Below are 11,595 nucleotides of genomic sequence, written 5' to 3'. Positions count from 1 at the left end.
CCCTGGTGCGCATACTCAGTTCGACCTTGCAGCCGCACCGCCCACCCAAATCCTAGGGGAACACCCCCTATTTCTCCAGGCGGGTGTGCTCGCGGGGGAAACTGAGGCAGGGCACGTGCTTGTGGGTTCGTTCCTCAGTCCACACCCCAGGGCCTGCAAAGCTGCCTCCCGTCCCTTAGACCCGTTTGGAACAGCAGGGAAGGACAAGGGAGAAAGGGAGGGGGCCCAAAGCAAGCGGGGTCTAAGGAGCCGGCCGGTCCTGCCACACTCAAGATGGCGGCGCGGCAGCGGCGAAGTCCCTCAGAGGCGGTACCAGCGCATGCGCAGCGCGGAGTCCCGGCCCGGGACACAAGATGGCGGCAGCGGCGTTGGGGAGGGCGAGGCGGAGGCGGCAAAACGGGCGGTCGAGCAGAACGTGTAACCGCGTCCCCTCGAGTCCGCTGCGGGCAGGTAAGAGCCCCGGGAAGCCATGGTCCCGCCGCGAGCCGCGCCAGGGTCTGGGGTTCCGAAGCCAGGCGGCGGTGGCCCCTCCGGCGCTTTCCGCTCCGGGCTACCGCTTGTCCCGTCTCTGCCGCCGCCGCCATCTTAGGCCCACGGGTGGGCGGCCGAGCCGGTGGCCTGGATGAGCGAGTTGGGTCCGGGGAGCGCGGGCGGAGCGGCCTCTAGGGCCTCTCCGCTGCTGCCGCCGCCACCGCCTTTGTGTCGGGCGCCGACTCTGAGTCGCCTCAGCCCGGGGGCGGGAGCGCGCGGCGGGGCGGGGGGCGGAGCCCGGGAGATGGGCCGGCGCGCGCGCGCCAAACAGCCCGCCCCCGCTAGAGGGTAGGGGGAAAGTGCGCGCGAGCTGGGAGTCGGCCCAGCTCCTCCTTCGCGCGCCCCCCGCGCCTGCGCACTTTGGGAGCTCTTTGACGCCTCCCTACTGGGTCGGAGGACTTTGATTGGTGCGTTACTGGATGATCCCGCCCCATCTTCCTCCAATCCTGGAGTCGGAGTCTTTTTTTTTTTCACCTTCTGGTGGGTTCTTGTGGTTGCGCAGATACAGTTGTTTATCCTTAAGCTGCTGGGCACTGTTGAACTGCGGTATGCCTGGGGGTCGGGAAGCCACAAGATAAATAAAAAGGTTCTTTTAGTAATAGCAGTTATTTCCTACTGAGAGTGTACAATGTGCTAGGCTCTACGCATTGGGACCGTAGAGGCCGAATGATTCTTATTTGAAGTCGGAAAATGGCAGAAGCGTGTGGAACCGGGGTCTGTCCAAACCCAGACCTGGTGTTTTAGCCATCGACCTGCTGTATCCAGATCACCTGGGAAATTAAAAAGCTTTTTAATCATAACAAAATTGGTAAAGATTTGAAGTGGTGTAAAGTGAGAAAATTAGTCATCCGGTTTCCCAGCCCCAGTCTTGGGGGGTGTGTGTGAAAAATACAGATATTTGTGTACCTCCCCTCCCCGTTTCTCTACGATGTGGAGTGACGGACAGGAATCTGAGGATTTTTTAAACAAGTTCCCTGGTGTTTCTGATGCACAGCTCGTTTTGGAAACACTGCTGTGTCATGGTTCGGCCTCACGAAACGGTGAGGCCACTAAACTGCTTGCTCCTTCTCTGCATAGTTGACCTACCTGCTGCACCAGTATCACACAGTATTGCTTGGGGAAAAGTATTTCAATAAAGGAGAACACGCTCTGTTGTTTAATGCATTTGCATATTTTATTGTCTTTAGAATTAAAGACCTGATTCAAAGAAATGTGTTTTTTCACTCACTGTAGGTGGCGTGGGGCTGCGCCTGATCCGCGATGTGTATGTTTGTTCACTTTTGTCTTAGTACTATGATTGGCCAGACCAGCTTACAATTTGTGGTGTCAAGTGTCCAAATGAAAGCACAGGCCCTTTGTTAAATACTTATTAAAAATGTGACAACCGTCAGAGCAGAGCATTAAAGCAGGCTCAGGTCCCTCCTCGGCCCTGGGGGACTGTGTGGGCTGCGAGTCCGTGAAGGTGAACCTGTGGGCTGTTGGGAAGCTTGAGAAATGCTGTTTTCATCCCTGAATCCCCATGTCTCCCGCAGTGTGTCCTGCCCTGTCCTGGGGCTCCCGACGTGCTCTCTCCTTGCCTCTCCTGCCATTGTCCCTGTTCTACAGCGTTTCATAGGTCTGCGACTCTTTTCTTCTCTTTGCTCTGCAGTTGCTGATGCAAGGAATCCCCTGGGCCCCGGTCCACTCCACTGCTGACCAGCCCATCCTCCTGCGCTGTGCTTTCCTGCAGGCCCCCCCCACACTGCCTCTGTGGGACCCGGTGACGTGGGGGTCCATCTGGCCGGAGAAGAAAACCCTCTCATGCTAGCGTTGCAGACCCCAGAGGGTGAGAGAAAGAGGGACCTTGTTCAGCCTTGAGACCTGGGGGTCAGCCCTAAGGCACAGGGCATCCTTTTCCCCAGAGAACCAAGGCAGCTTCCCTTGGTTGGTGGTTCCAAGCCTTTTTGTTATCCTGGCCCCCTTTTGTTGTGTGTTCTCTTGCTCCCTGCATTTTTAGCTGCCATACCGTACAGACGAAGTGACCACTTTGCCTTTTCCAAATTAACAATGATGTCTATGACTGAATGTACAATAAAAACCACCACCCAATGATTGCTATGCTGTTGTCAACAACATCAGAGCTTCTGATCATCATGAAATAATCAATGCGGCCACAATGAGTTCATAAAATTTCAGCAGCAGAGAAAAACCAGTGTTTATGCCTTTGTGGTCTCTTTGTGGGTAAACGTTTGGTTTCTTTTGGGTGTTACAACACTGAAACAACTCTCGGAGTGTCAGCCTGATCTCAGTTGCCCCCCTAGGAGTCTGACAGCCGGGTTGGGAACCACTTTGGCCATTGAGGCTTGTGCCAGTGTGCTTTGGGTGGGGTAATAGAGAATGCTAATCAGAAGGAGCTGACCCTTCTGTGGGCATTTAAAGTAAATTTTCACCTGGGGATTATGAAGGACTGAACTCGGAATTCCTTCTCAGCCATACTGGTTCTTTTAGCAACAGATACCTTCCTGGTCTGTAGTTAGGAGGAGGCATCTCATTTGAAGCCGTACTCCTTCCTGCTCTGGGCTGTGTTCCAGTTAGATTTTACTGGGTAGGAAAAGGGAAGAGGAGCAGTTATTGCTGCTTCTTATGGGAACAACTTTCTCAGGTGCAGACCCTGTTTGATCTTGTCTGCCACTCTTGGTGCTTGGTGCTCGGTAAACATTCGCAGAATGAATAGAGCTCTGCTGGTCCCTGGTACTTTGCTGAGCGCCAGAGAGAGCCAAACTGGACCCACTTCTGAGGCCTGGGAGTTCTGACAGTCTAATGGAGGGGGGGCAAACTGAGTTGATGGACCAGAGGATTTGAGTGCTACAATCCTAGGGAGGGACTCTGACCGCCTAGCTTGGGGAAGGGAACGAAGGACGGGTTCCTGGAGGATGGAGGACCTAGTGGTAAGCCAGGCAGAGACATGGATGGGGAAAGAGAATTCCAGGCCAAAAGAGTAACGGGAGCGCCCCCATTTGACAGTTGAGGGAACAGCAACGTAGGCCTGAGGGCTCCTGTGGCAGCAGGCTGGCCCTCCAGCATGGGACTGGATCGGCTTCACAGGTGTAGGCGGTCACTGGGGCCCTTGGTGGACTGTAATTCAGGTGCAGTCGCGGGGTGGGGGGGATCGACCTCCACGCCCTGCTGGCCCTGACACCTTTCAGTCCTCTGTGTGGCAGGTCCCGTGTGGGTGCTGAGATGGCCAATGAGAATCACGGCAGCCCCCGGGAGGAAGCATCCTTGTTAAGTCACTCCCCCGGCACCTCCAGTCAGAGCCAGCCCTGTTCTCCAAAGCCCATCCGCCTGGTGCAGGACCTCCCAGGTACCAGCGAGGGGCCGTGGCAGGGCAGTGGGGTCGGCAGGGTGCCCAGGAGCAGCCGTGACCCTGGCTGGATTCCGTGCTTGTTTGCAGAGGAGCTGGTGCACGCAGGCTGGGAGAAGTGCTGGAGCCGAAGGGAGAACCGTCCCTACTACTTCAACCGATTCACCAACCAGTCCCTGTGGGAGATGCCTGTGCTCGGCCAGCACGACGTGATTGTGAGTGCCAGCCTTGGGGCGGGGCGGGGTGGGGCGGGGCCGGGTGGTGTCTCAGCGGCTTCTGGCATCTGGGCCTTCCCCAAATGTACCTTGAGCAGCTGTTAACTCACCTGGCACTGTGTCAGGGCCAGGGGACACAGTGCCCAGCAAGACAGACACACAGTCCTGCCCACCTGGAAGCTGTCCTCCAGTAGCAGAGACTGTCGGACACAGGAAGATGATTCTGTGAGGGGGTGCTGTTGAGCTTGGGTAGCACATTGGGCACTGTGCCTGGGATGCAGTCGTGAGCAAGGTAGATCTAGTCCTGCCCTTGCCTGCTGGGGGCGCCCCGGATTACAGTGTAGCACCCACAGGAAAACAGGGTCAGAGCCCAGCAGGGGTGCTGAGCGGGTCTAGGGAAGGGGGGGGACAGGGAAGGCTCCCTCGAGAACCAGCGTGTGAGGTTAGCTGAGTGAAAGTGGGAAGCGGTGAGCAGCACTGTCTGGGAGCCCGTGTTGACGTGACGGGGACGTGTGGGTGTGGGCCGTCTGTCTGGGTCCCTGTCACTTGGGGCAGACTTTGTTTTCTGGGCACAGTCCACCCCCATTTTGCAGATGAACACACTGAGGCTCAGAGAGGGGAAGGGACTGGCCCAAGACCTCAAAGCAGTAAGAGGCAGAGCAGGACTTGCACCCTGTCCGCCGTCACACTCATACTCTCAGTATCACCACAGGAGTTCCAAGTGTTTCTTAAGTTTCCCCTTTATTCCTGTCGTTCTGGTTTTTTCTGGCCGTGCTGTTCAGCATGCAGGATCTTTAGTTCCCTGACTGGAGATCAAAGCCTCGCCCTCAGCAGTGAAAGCACAGAGTTCTAGCCACTGGGCCGCCAGGGAATCCCCCCATTCTGGTTCTCATGCCAGGCGGCGTTTTAAACTGGTCACCTGCGTTGACCCCTTAAATCATGCTTTCAGAGGCGAGGTAGGGCTCAGCACGGCCCACCAGGGAGGAGAAGGCCCTGGCCTGGGGTGCACAGTTGCAGGAGCGGAGCCCAGTGTTCGTCCTGCACCCCAGCCCCTGTGCTCTTCTCCAAGCAGTAGGAGTAGGGGCGGGAGGGGGCCAGGACTCGAGTACGGGGGCTCTTAAGCCGCCGGCCCTGGTTGCAACTCTGCTGGTCTCCCTCCACCAGTCGGACCCTTTAGGGCTGAATGCGACCCCCCTGCCCCAAGACTCAAGCTTGGTGGAAACCCCCCTGGCTGAGAACAAGCCCCGAAAGCGGCAGCTCTCGGAAGAGCAGCCCAGCGGCAACGGCGTGAAGAAGCCCAAGGTGAGTGTCAGCGGACTGGGGCGGGCAGGCAGCTGGCAGGGCCCCTGTGCGCTGGGCTTCGGCAGTCAGTCAGGAGGTGGGGCTCGCACTGGTGCAGCCCGGCCAGCTCCCCTGACCTCAGACCTTTGATTCTTACTCCAGATTGAAATCCCCATGACGCCCACGGGCCCGTCAGTCCCCAGCTCCCCCAGCATCCCAGGAACCCCAACGCTGAAGATCTGGGGCACGTCCCCTGAAGATAAACAGCAGGCAGCTCTCCTCCGACCCACAGAGTGAGTCCTTGCTGCTGCGCATCCTGGATGGCTGGCCTGCCCAGGACTGTGTGTGTATGGGGAGCGGAGAGGGAAGCAGGCAGGGCGTCCGCCTCCTCATTGCTCTGTCTGTGCCCCCAGGGTGTACTGGGATCTGGACATTCAGACCAACGCGGTCATCAAGCACCGGGGGCCTTCGGAGGTGCTGCCTCCACACCCCGAGGTGGAGCTGCTCCGCTCCCAGCTCATCCTGAAGCTCCGGCAGCACTACCGGGAGCTGTGCCAGCAGCGAGAGGGTACTGCCTCCCGGGCCCACCTGCCTTGTGTGCGCTCACCATGAGCTGGAGCTGGGGCTTGGCCAGTGGGGCTCAGGGAGTGGCACCGTGGAACCCAGGGGCTGCGCCTGTGTTCTGGAGGGGTCCCAGCTCCAGTAACTGCTGCTCTGTGACTTTGGGCTTATTGACCAACCTCTCTGCACTCGGGTTCTCTCACCTGTAAGGTAGCGGTAGTCCACATAAGGGTGTCTACGTAGCATCAGCAACACCCGAACAACAAAAAATAGGCACTAGGCACTGTCTGCCAGGCAGTACTCACAGCCTTTTTATGTATCTTAAAGGGCGTAAAAAGCCGAGCACCTACCCCTCACACAGTTACTCCAGGGAGTAAGTGCTTAGTAAACTGTAGCTTTTATTAATAAGCCGGCTTAAACTTGGTTGAGATACAGAATCCATCCGTCCCTGCGTTGTTACGCCTTGTGCCTTTTATGGAACTAGCAGTTCTCAGAATACACTTCGGGAGATGTTGCCTGGGACTGAGCTCCTGACATAGCGGGGGCTGTCCCTTGTTTACTGTGGCACCTCTGGTGCCCACACCACGCCTCCGGTGCCGCCCCATGGCGCCTGCTGACTGAATCTGGACTTTGATCTACTGTCCTGTCCCACAGGCATTGAGCCCCCCCGGGAATCTTTCAACCGCTGGATGCTAGAGCGCAAGGTTGTGGACAAAGGCTCTGACCCCCTGTTGCCAAGCAACTGTGAGCCGGTGGTGTCACCTTCCATGTTTCGCGAAATCATGAATGACATTCCCATCAGGTATGCCCCCCAGCCAGGCCAGCCGACCCCAGCCTCTTGGTGTGTGTGCCCAGGCCAGGGTAGTCAGGCTCACTCCCTGCTCTCTGACCCAGGTTATCCCGAATCAAGTTCCGGGAGGAGGCCAAGCGTCTGCTCTTCAAGTACGCAGAGGCGGCCAGGCGGCTCATCGAGTCCAGGTTTGTTGGGCTCTTGTCTCCTGGCCCAGTGTGACGGGTCTCCGGCCAGCGTGAGGGGAGGGCCTGGGCCTTCAGGCCCACCCCTGGGGCCCGGTCATGACGCTTGGTGGCTGGAGTGGGGCCTGCTCCCTCAGACAGCAAGGGTTGCACTGTCAGCCTGGGTGTTGATGCCCAAACACCAGTGGCAGCGGAATGGGAGAAGGAAGGAGTGGGCAGCGGGTGCTTAACAGCCAGCCCCTTTTTATGCGCCCTCAACTGGCAGGAGCGCGTCTCCTGACAGCAGGAAGGTGGTCAAGTGGAACGTGGAGGATACCTTCAGCTGGCTGCGGAAGGACCACTCTGCCTCCAAGGAGGACTACATGGTGAGTAGCCCTGGGTGGAAGGCCACTGCTTCCAAGAAGCCCACTTTGCCTGCCGAGGCCAGGCGGGCCCCCATGGCAGCCGTCTCCTGTGCATTCGGCCGACCTTTGACACTCATCAAGTCCCCAACTCATGTCTGTGGAGCTGTTCCTCTCAGCTCCTGGCTTTCTCCCAAAGAACACTTCTGTTGTTACGGTTCTTACTGGAATCCTGTGCTTGGCCACACACCAAAGTAAGCTGCCTTTTCAACTTAATGAATGTTCCAACACCTCCCTTTAGATTTTTGGAAAACAGATGGACAGACTGCCCTTGCTTGGTGTGTGCGGCCCTACTGCAGTTCAGAGCTACCACCAGATTCAACCGCCCACTTTAATAGTCCAAAACAATTCTGTTTTCTGGCCCAAACCCATCACTCTTCAACTCTCCACCAGCACTAGCAATGGGCTTTCTTTTCAGGACCATTTTTCACAAGAGACAAGGTTTCGCACTTCACGATAGTAACTGTGTACTTGACACGTAGAGAGTGATAAAGGTAGGTGACCTCACTAGCAAGAGTGACTCATTTTCACCCATCACTGTGACATGTGCAATTCAGCGTAATTACAAAGGCCTACAGTTAACCTTACAAATCGCTGAAGGCGCAAATCCACATCTGCAGTGCCCAGAGAGCCTGTTTTACAACAGCCATTCTCCCCATAAACTGCAGATGCCTTGTAAGCAGGGATTATTCCTGGTTTGTCTGTTTCCCCAGCAAGAGATTTGCCCTAGTGTAACCCCAGTAGTAAGTGCTGGCTTTTATTAGATACGTAATTGTATACCAAGGGCATGGCAGATCCTTAATGGGAATGACTGCATTTAATATTCAAACTGCCTCGTTAGGTAAGTATTTTGTGTTGCCTTAACTGTTGAGGAATAAGATTCAGTGATGCCAAGGGATTTGTCCAAGTGACACAGTTAGTAAGTAGCAGAGCCTGTTTCAGGACGAGGACAGTTGGGATCTGACAGCCCTCCCACACCAGCCCCTGGAGCCTGACCAGGAGTCTCTCCCCCTCAGGACCGCCTGGAACACCTCCGGAGGCAGTGTGGCCCCCACGTCTCGGCTGCAGCCAAGGACTCCGTGGAAGGCATCTGCAGCAAGATCTACCACATCTCCCTGGAGTACGTCAAACGGATCCGAGAGAAGCACCTTGCCATCCTCAAGGAAAACAACATCCCAGGTAGGGCACCAGGTGGTACAGAAGGGACAAGTAAGGCTGAGTTTCAAGGCCATGGACTGGTTCGAGGAGGCCCGTTTCTCCCAGCAGTGGGACCTGCTGTGACCTTTGGCTCTGGGGTTTCCGCGCCCTCCGGGAAACAGAAGTGCTAAGAAAGGGAGGGCTGGAGGTGCGAGAGACAGACAGGGAGATAGGCAGGCGGCCTGCTTTCACATCCGTCCTCTGTAAGCCTCTCTGAGGGGTGACACCTAGCCACAGGGGCGTGTGAGGATTCGGGGACCTCCAAGTGCTGGGCCCCAGAAGAGCCCTATGCACAGTCTCATGACTGTTAGGAGGCAGGCAGTGTAGTTCTCATACTTCTCCATGGCAGCAAACCCACAGCTTGCCCACCAGGCCCCAAGGTATGGTGGCCTGAGTGGGTTCAGAGTGTGTTGATGTGGACCGCCGCTTCTTGCTCCTGCCTGTTGCCTAGCTGTCTCCTTAGTTACTGAACCATCTGAGCTGCTGTTGGGCTTCCCTTGTGGCTCAGCTGGTAAAGAATCCACTGCAATGTGGGAGACCTGGGCTCGATCCCTGGGTTGGGAAGATCCTCTGCCGAAGGGAAAGGCTACCCACTCCAGTATTGTGACCTGGAGAGTTACATGGACTGTATAGTCCATGGGGTCGCAAAGAGTCGGACACGAGTGAGCGACTTTCATGTCACGTCACGTCCCTGAGCTGCAGTTCACTCCTCCCCGGATGGGACTTACCTCTCCTGGTCCCCGGGACACACGTGGGAAGCGCCTGGCCTGGGTGGGCCCAGAGCGTCAGGGTGGGTCAGGGTGACGGCCTCCCCGCGCTCCTGCCCGCAGAGGAGGTGGAGGCGCCTGAGGTGGAGCCCCGCCTGGTGTACTGCTACCCAGTGCGGCTGGCTGTGCCCGCGCCCCCCATGCCCAGCGTGGAGATGCACGTGGAGAACAGCGTGGTCTGCGTCCGCTACAAGGGCGAGATGGTCAAGGTCAGCCGCAACTACTTCAGCAAGCTGGTAAGAGCCACGGCGGGAGGCGGCTCCAGCAGGGCGCGCGGGGCCGGCTCTCTCTCAGCTGGAGTCTGCTGAGGGGGCGGCAGCGGGCGGGCTGCAGTTGAAGCCCACTGCTTTCTGCCCCACAGTGGCTCCTTTACCGCTACAGCTGCATCGACGACTCCGCCTTTGAGAGATTCCTGCCCCGGGTCTGGTGTCTGCTTCGCCGGTACCAGGTACTGGCCGGGGCGGCTGGGGGCGGGCTGACCCGGAGGGCGGGGAGGCCGCCCGAGGCTGAGCCAGCCGCTCCGCAGATGATGTTCGGCGTGGGTCTCTACGAGGGCACAGGCCTGCAGGGCTCGCTGCCGGTGCACGTCTTTGAGGCACTGCACCGACTCTTCGGCGTCAGCTTCGAGTGCTTCGCCTCGCCCCTCAACTGCTACTTCCGCCAGTACTGCTCCGCCTTTCCTGACACAGACGGCTACTTCGGCTCCCGCGGGTGAGTGCCCCATGCTTCTGGGCCTCCTGCCTGGGTAGTGTCCTCCAGGGCACAGAGCCCACCGGGGTCAGCTGCTTCCTGATGCTGAGGGGCTTCGGGCCTGGGCGGTTACAGAGCCCACCGGGGTCAGCTGCTTCCTGATGCTGGAGGGCTTGGGGCCTGAGCAGTTTCAGGTGGAGTCCCTGCCTCCCGTCACCAGCCCTGTGGCCGTGGACACGCTGCTGCAGGTCTGGAAACCTATGCCAGCCCTGACCCAGCCAGTGGCGCTCAGTAAACTATCCTGGGTCAGGAGGCGGAGCACCTGGTCCCACAGTGAGCGGATAGGGCACGGAGGCAGCCAGGCCAGCGGGAAGGCAGCCTGGTCACCACTGGGTTTGGGCCCTACCTCCTCCCCTAACCAGTTCCGTGGACTTGGCCCCCAAGCCTGAGCCTCTCTGTCCTCAGCTGTTCAACAGAGCGGGCCACCTCTTGTCCCAGAACAAACCAAGGGTGGCCCTTGGCCCCTGGCCTGACCAGAGCCCTGTCTCCAAAGGGCTGCCTGTGGTGGGGGTGGCACCTGTTCTTGGTGGAGGGGCTGGGTCCTGGTGGGACCTACACGCTTGCCTCTTCCCCCAGGCCCTGCCTGGACTTCTCCCCACTGAGCGGTTCCTTCGAGGCCAACCCTCCCTTCTGTGAGGAGCTCATGGACGCCATGGTCTCTCACTTTGAGGTGGGTGTGTGACTGGGTGTGGGGGCTTGGTTGGCAAGCCTGAGGGCCAGCGGCCTGGAGTGCAAGCCCCTGATACCCTCCCTGGGACCCTTCCCACAGAAACTGCTCGAGAGCTCGCCAGAGCCCCTGTCCTTCATCGTGTTCATCCCTGAGTGGCGAGAACCCCCAACCCCAGCGCTCACCCGCATGGAGCAGAGCCGCTTCAAGCGCCACCAGCTGGTTCTGCCTGCCTTCGAGCACGAGTACCGCAGTGGCTCCCAGCACGTCTGCAAGAAGTGGGTGCTGGGTGGGCGAGGCGGGAGGACCGGGCTGGGCTCACCCTGCTGGGCCCTGCCTTGAGCCACTGCTTTTGCCCGCAGGGAGGAAATGCACTACAAGGCCGTCCACAACACGGCCGTGCTCTTCCTGCAGAACGAGCCCGGCTTCGCCAAGTGGGGGCCCACACCTGAGCGGTTGCAGGAGCTGAGTGCCGCCTGCCGACAGTCGGGGCGCAGCCATGGCTCCAGCGGCTCCGCATCCTCAGAGGCCAAGGACCGGGACTCAGGCCGGGACCAGGGCCCGAGCCGAGAGCCGCACTCCACTTAACACAGCCTGCGGGGAGGAGGAGCTCCTGGGTGCTGCTGTGGACTGCTGGGGCTCTGGGGGCAGAGTGGACCCCAGGACCCGCCTCGTGGGGCGGCCGCCGATGACATAGGAAGACGTGGCTCTGCCAGGGCGCCCCCTCCCTGCCCCGTCCCCCCAACTCCCCACCTCACACTCACTCCAGGCCCCCTGTAAATAGCCCCGTCCGGCCCTCCCTCCCTTTCCTCACCCCATCCTGTTGCCACCTTGTTTCATTTGTAAAAGGAAATACAGAAACCCCCCTGAGGACGTGTGAGGGTCTTGAGGGCAGAGCAGGCTGAGG

At 58.7% G+C, this 11,595-nt stretch overlaps 1 protein-coding gene across 1 annotated transcript; it reads left to right on the top strand.

The window, feature by feature from the left end:
- Positions 1–328: 328 nt before the first annotated feature.
- Positions 329–11,561, top strand: PCIF1 (PDX1 C-terminal inhibiting factor 1). Its single transcript, XM_027558397.1, has 17 exons — positions 329–450; positions 2,180–2,356; positions 3,732–3,874; positions 3,965–4,089; positions 5,254–5,391; positions 5,533–5,663; positions 5,784–5,938; positions 6,586–6,733; positions 6,826–6,909; positions 7,172–7,271; positions 8,324–8,486; positions 9,335–9,507; positions 9,633–9,719; positions 9,798–9,982; positions 10,598–10,691; positions 10,791–10,966; positions 11,051–11,561. Exons 3-17 carry the CDS (start codon positions 3,751–3,753, stop codon positions 11,274–11,276), a joined length of 2,109 nt encoding a protein of 702 aa, XP_027414198.1. The 5' UTR covers positions 329–450; positions 2,180–2,356; positions 3,732–3,750; the 3' UTR covers positions 11,277–11,561.
- Positions 11,562–11,595: the final 34 nt, after the last annotated feature.

Source organism: Bos indicus x Bos taurus, chromosome 13 (assembly GCF_003369695.1).
Source record: "Bos indicus x Bos taurus breed Angus x Brahman F1 hybrid chromosome 13, Bos_hybrid_MaternalHap_v2.0, whole genome shotgun sequence".
Taxonomy (NCBI): domain Eukaryota; kingdom Metazoa; phylum Chordata; class Mammalia; order Artiodactyla; family Bovidae; genus Bos; species Bos indicus x Bos taurus.
Note: the sequence above shows the minus strand (reverse complement) of the source record. Positions and strands in the feature narration are given on the sequence as shown.

Excerpts from the sequence above, each read along its gene's own strand:
- PCIF1 (XM_027558397.1), top strand. The coding sequence starts at position 3,751 with ATGGCCAATGAGAATCACGGCAGCCCCCGGGAGGAAGCATCCTTGTTA. Across the intron at positions 7,272-8,323 it reads CCTCCAAGGAGGACTACATG|GACCGCCTGGAACACCTCCG; the intron begins GTGAGTAGCCCT and ends TCTCCCCCTCAG. Across the intron at positions 9,720-9,797 it reads GTCTGCTTCGCCGGTACCAG|ATGATGTTCGGCGTGGGTCT; the intron begins GTACTGGCCGGG and ends GCCGCTCCGCAG.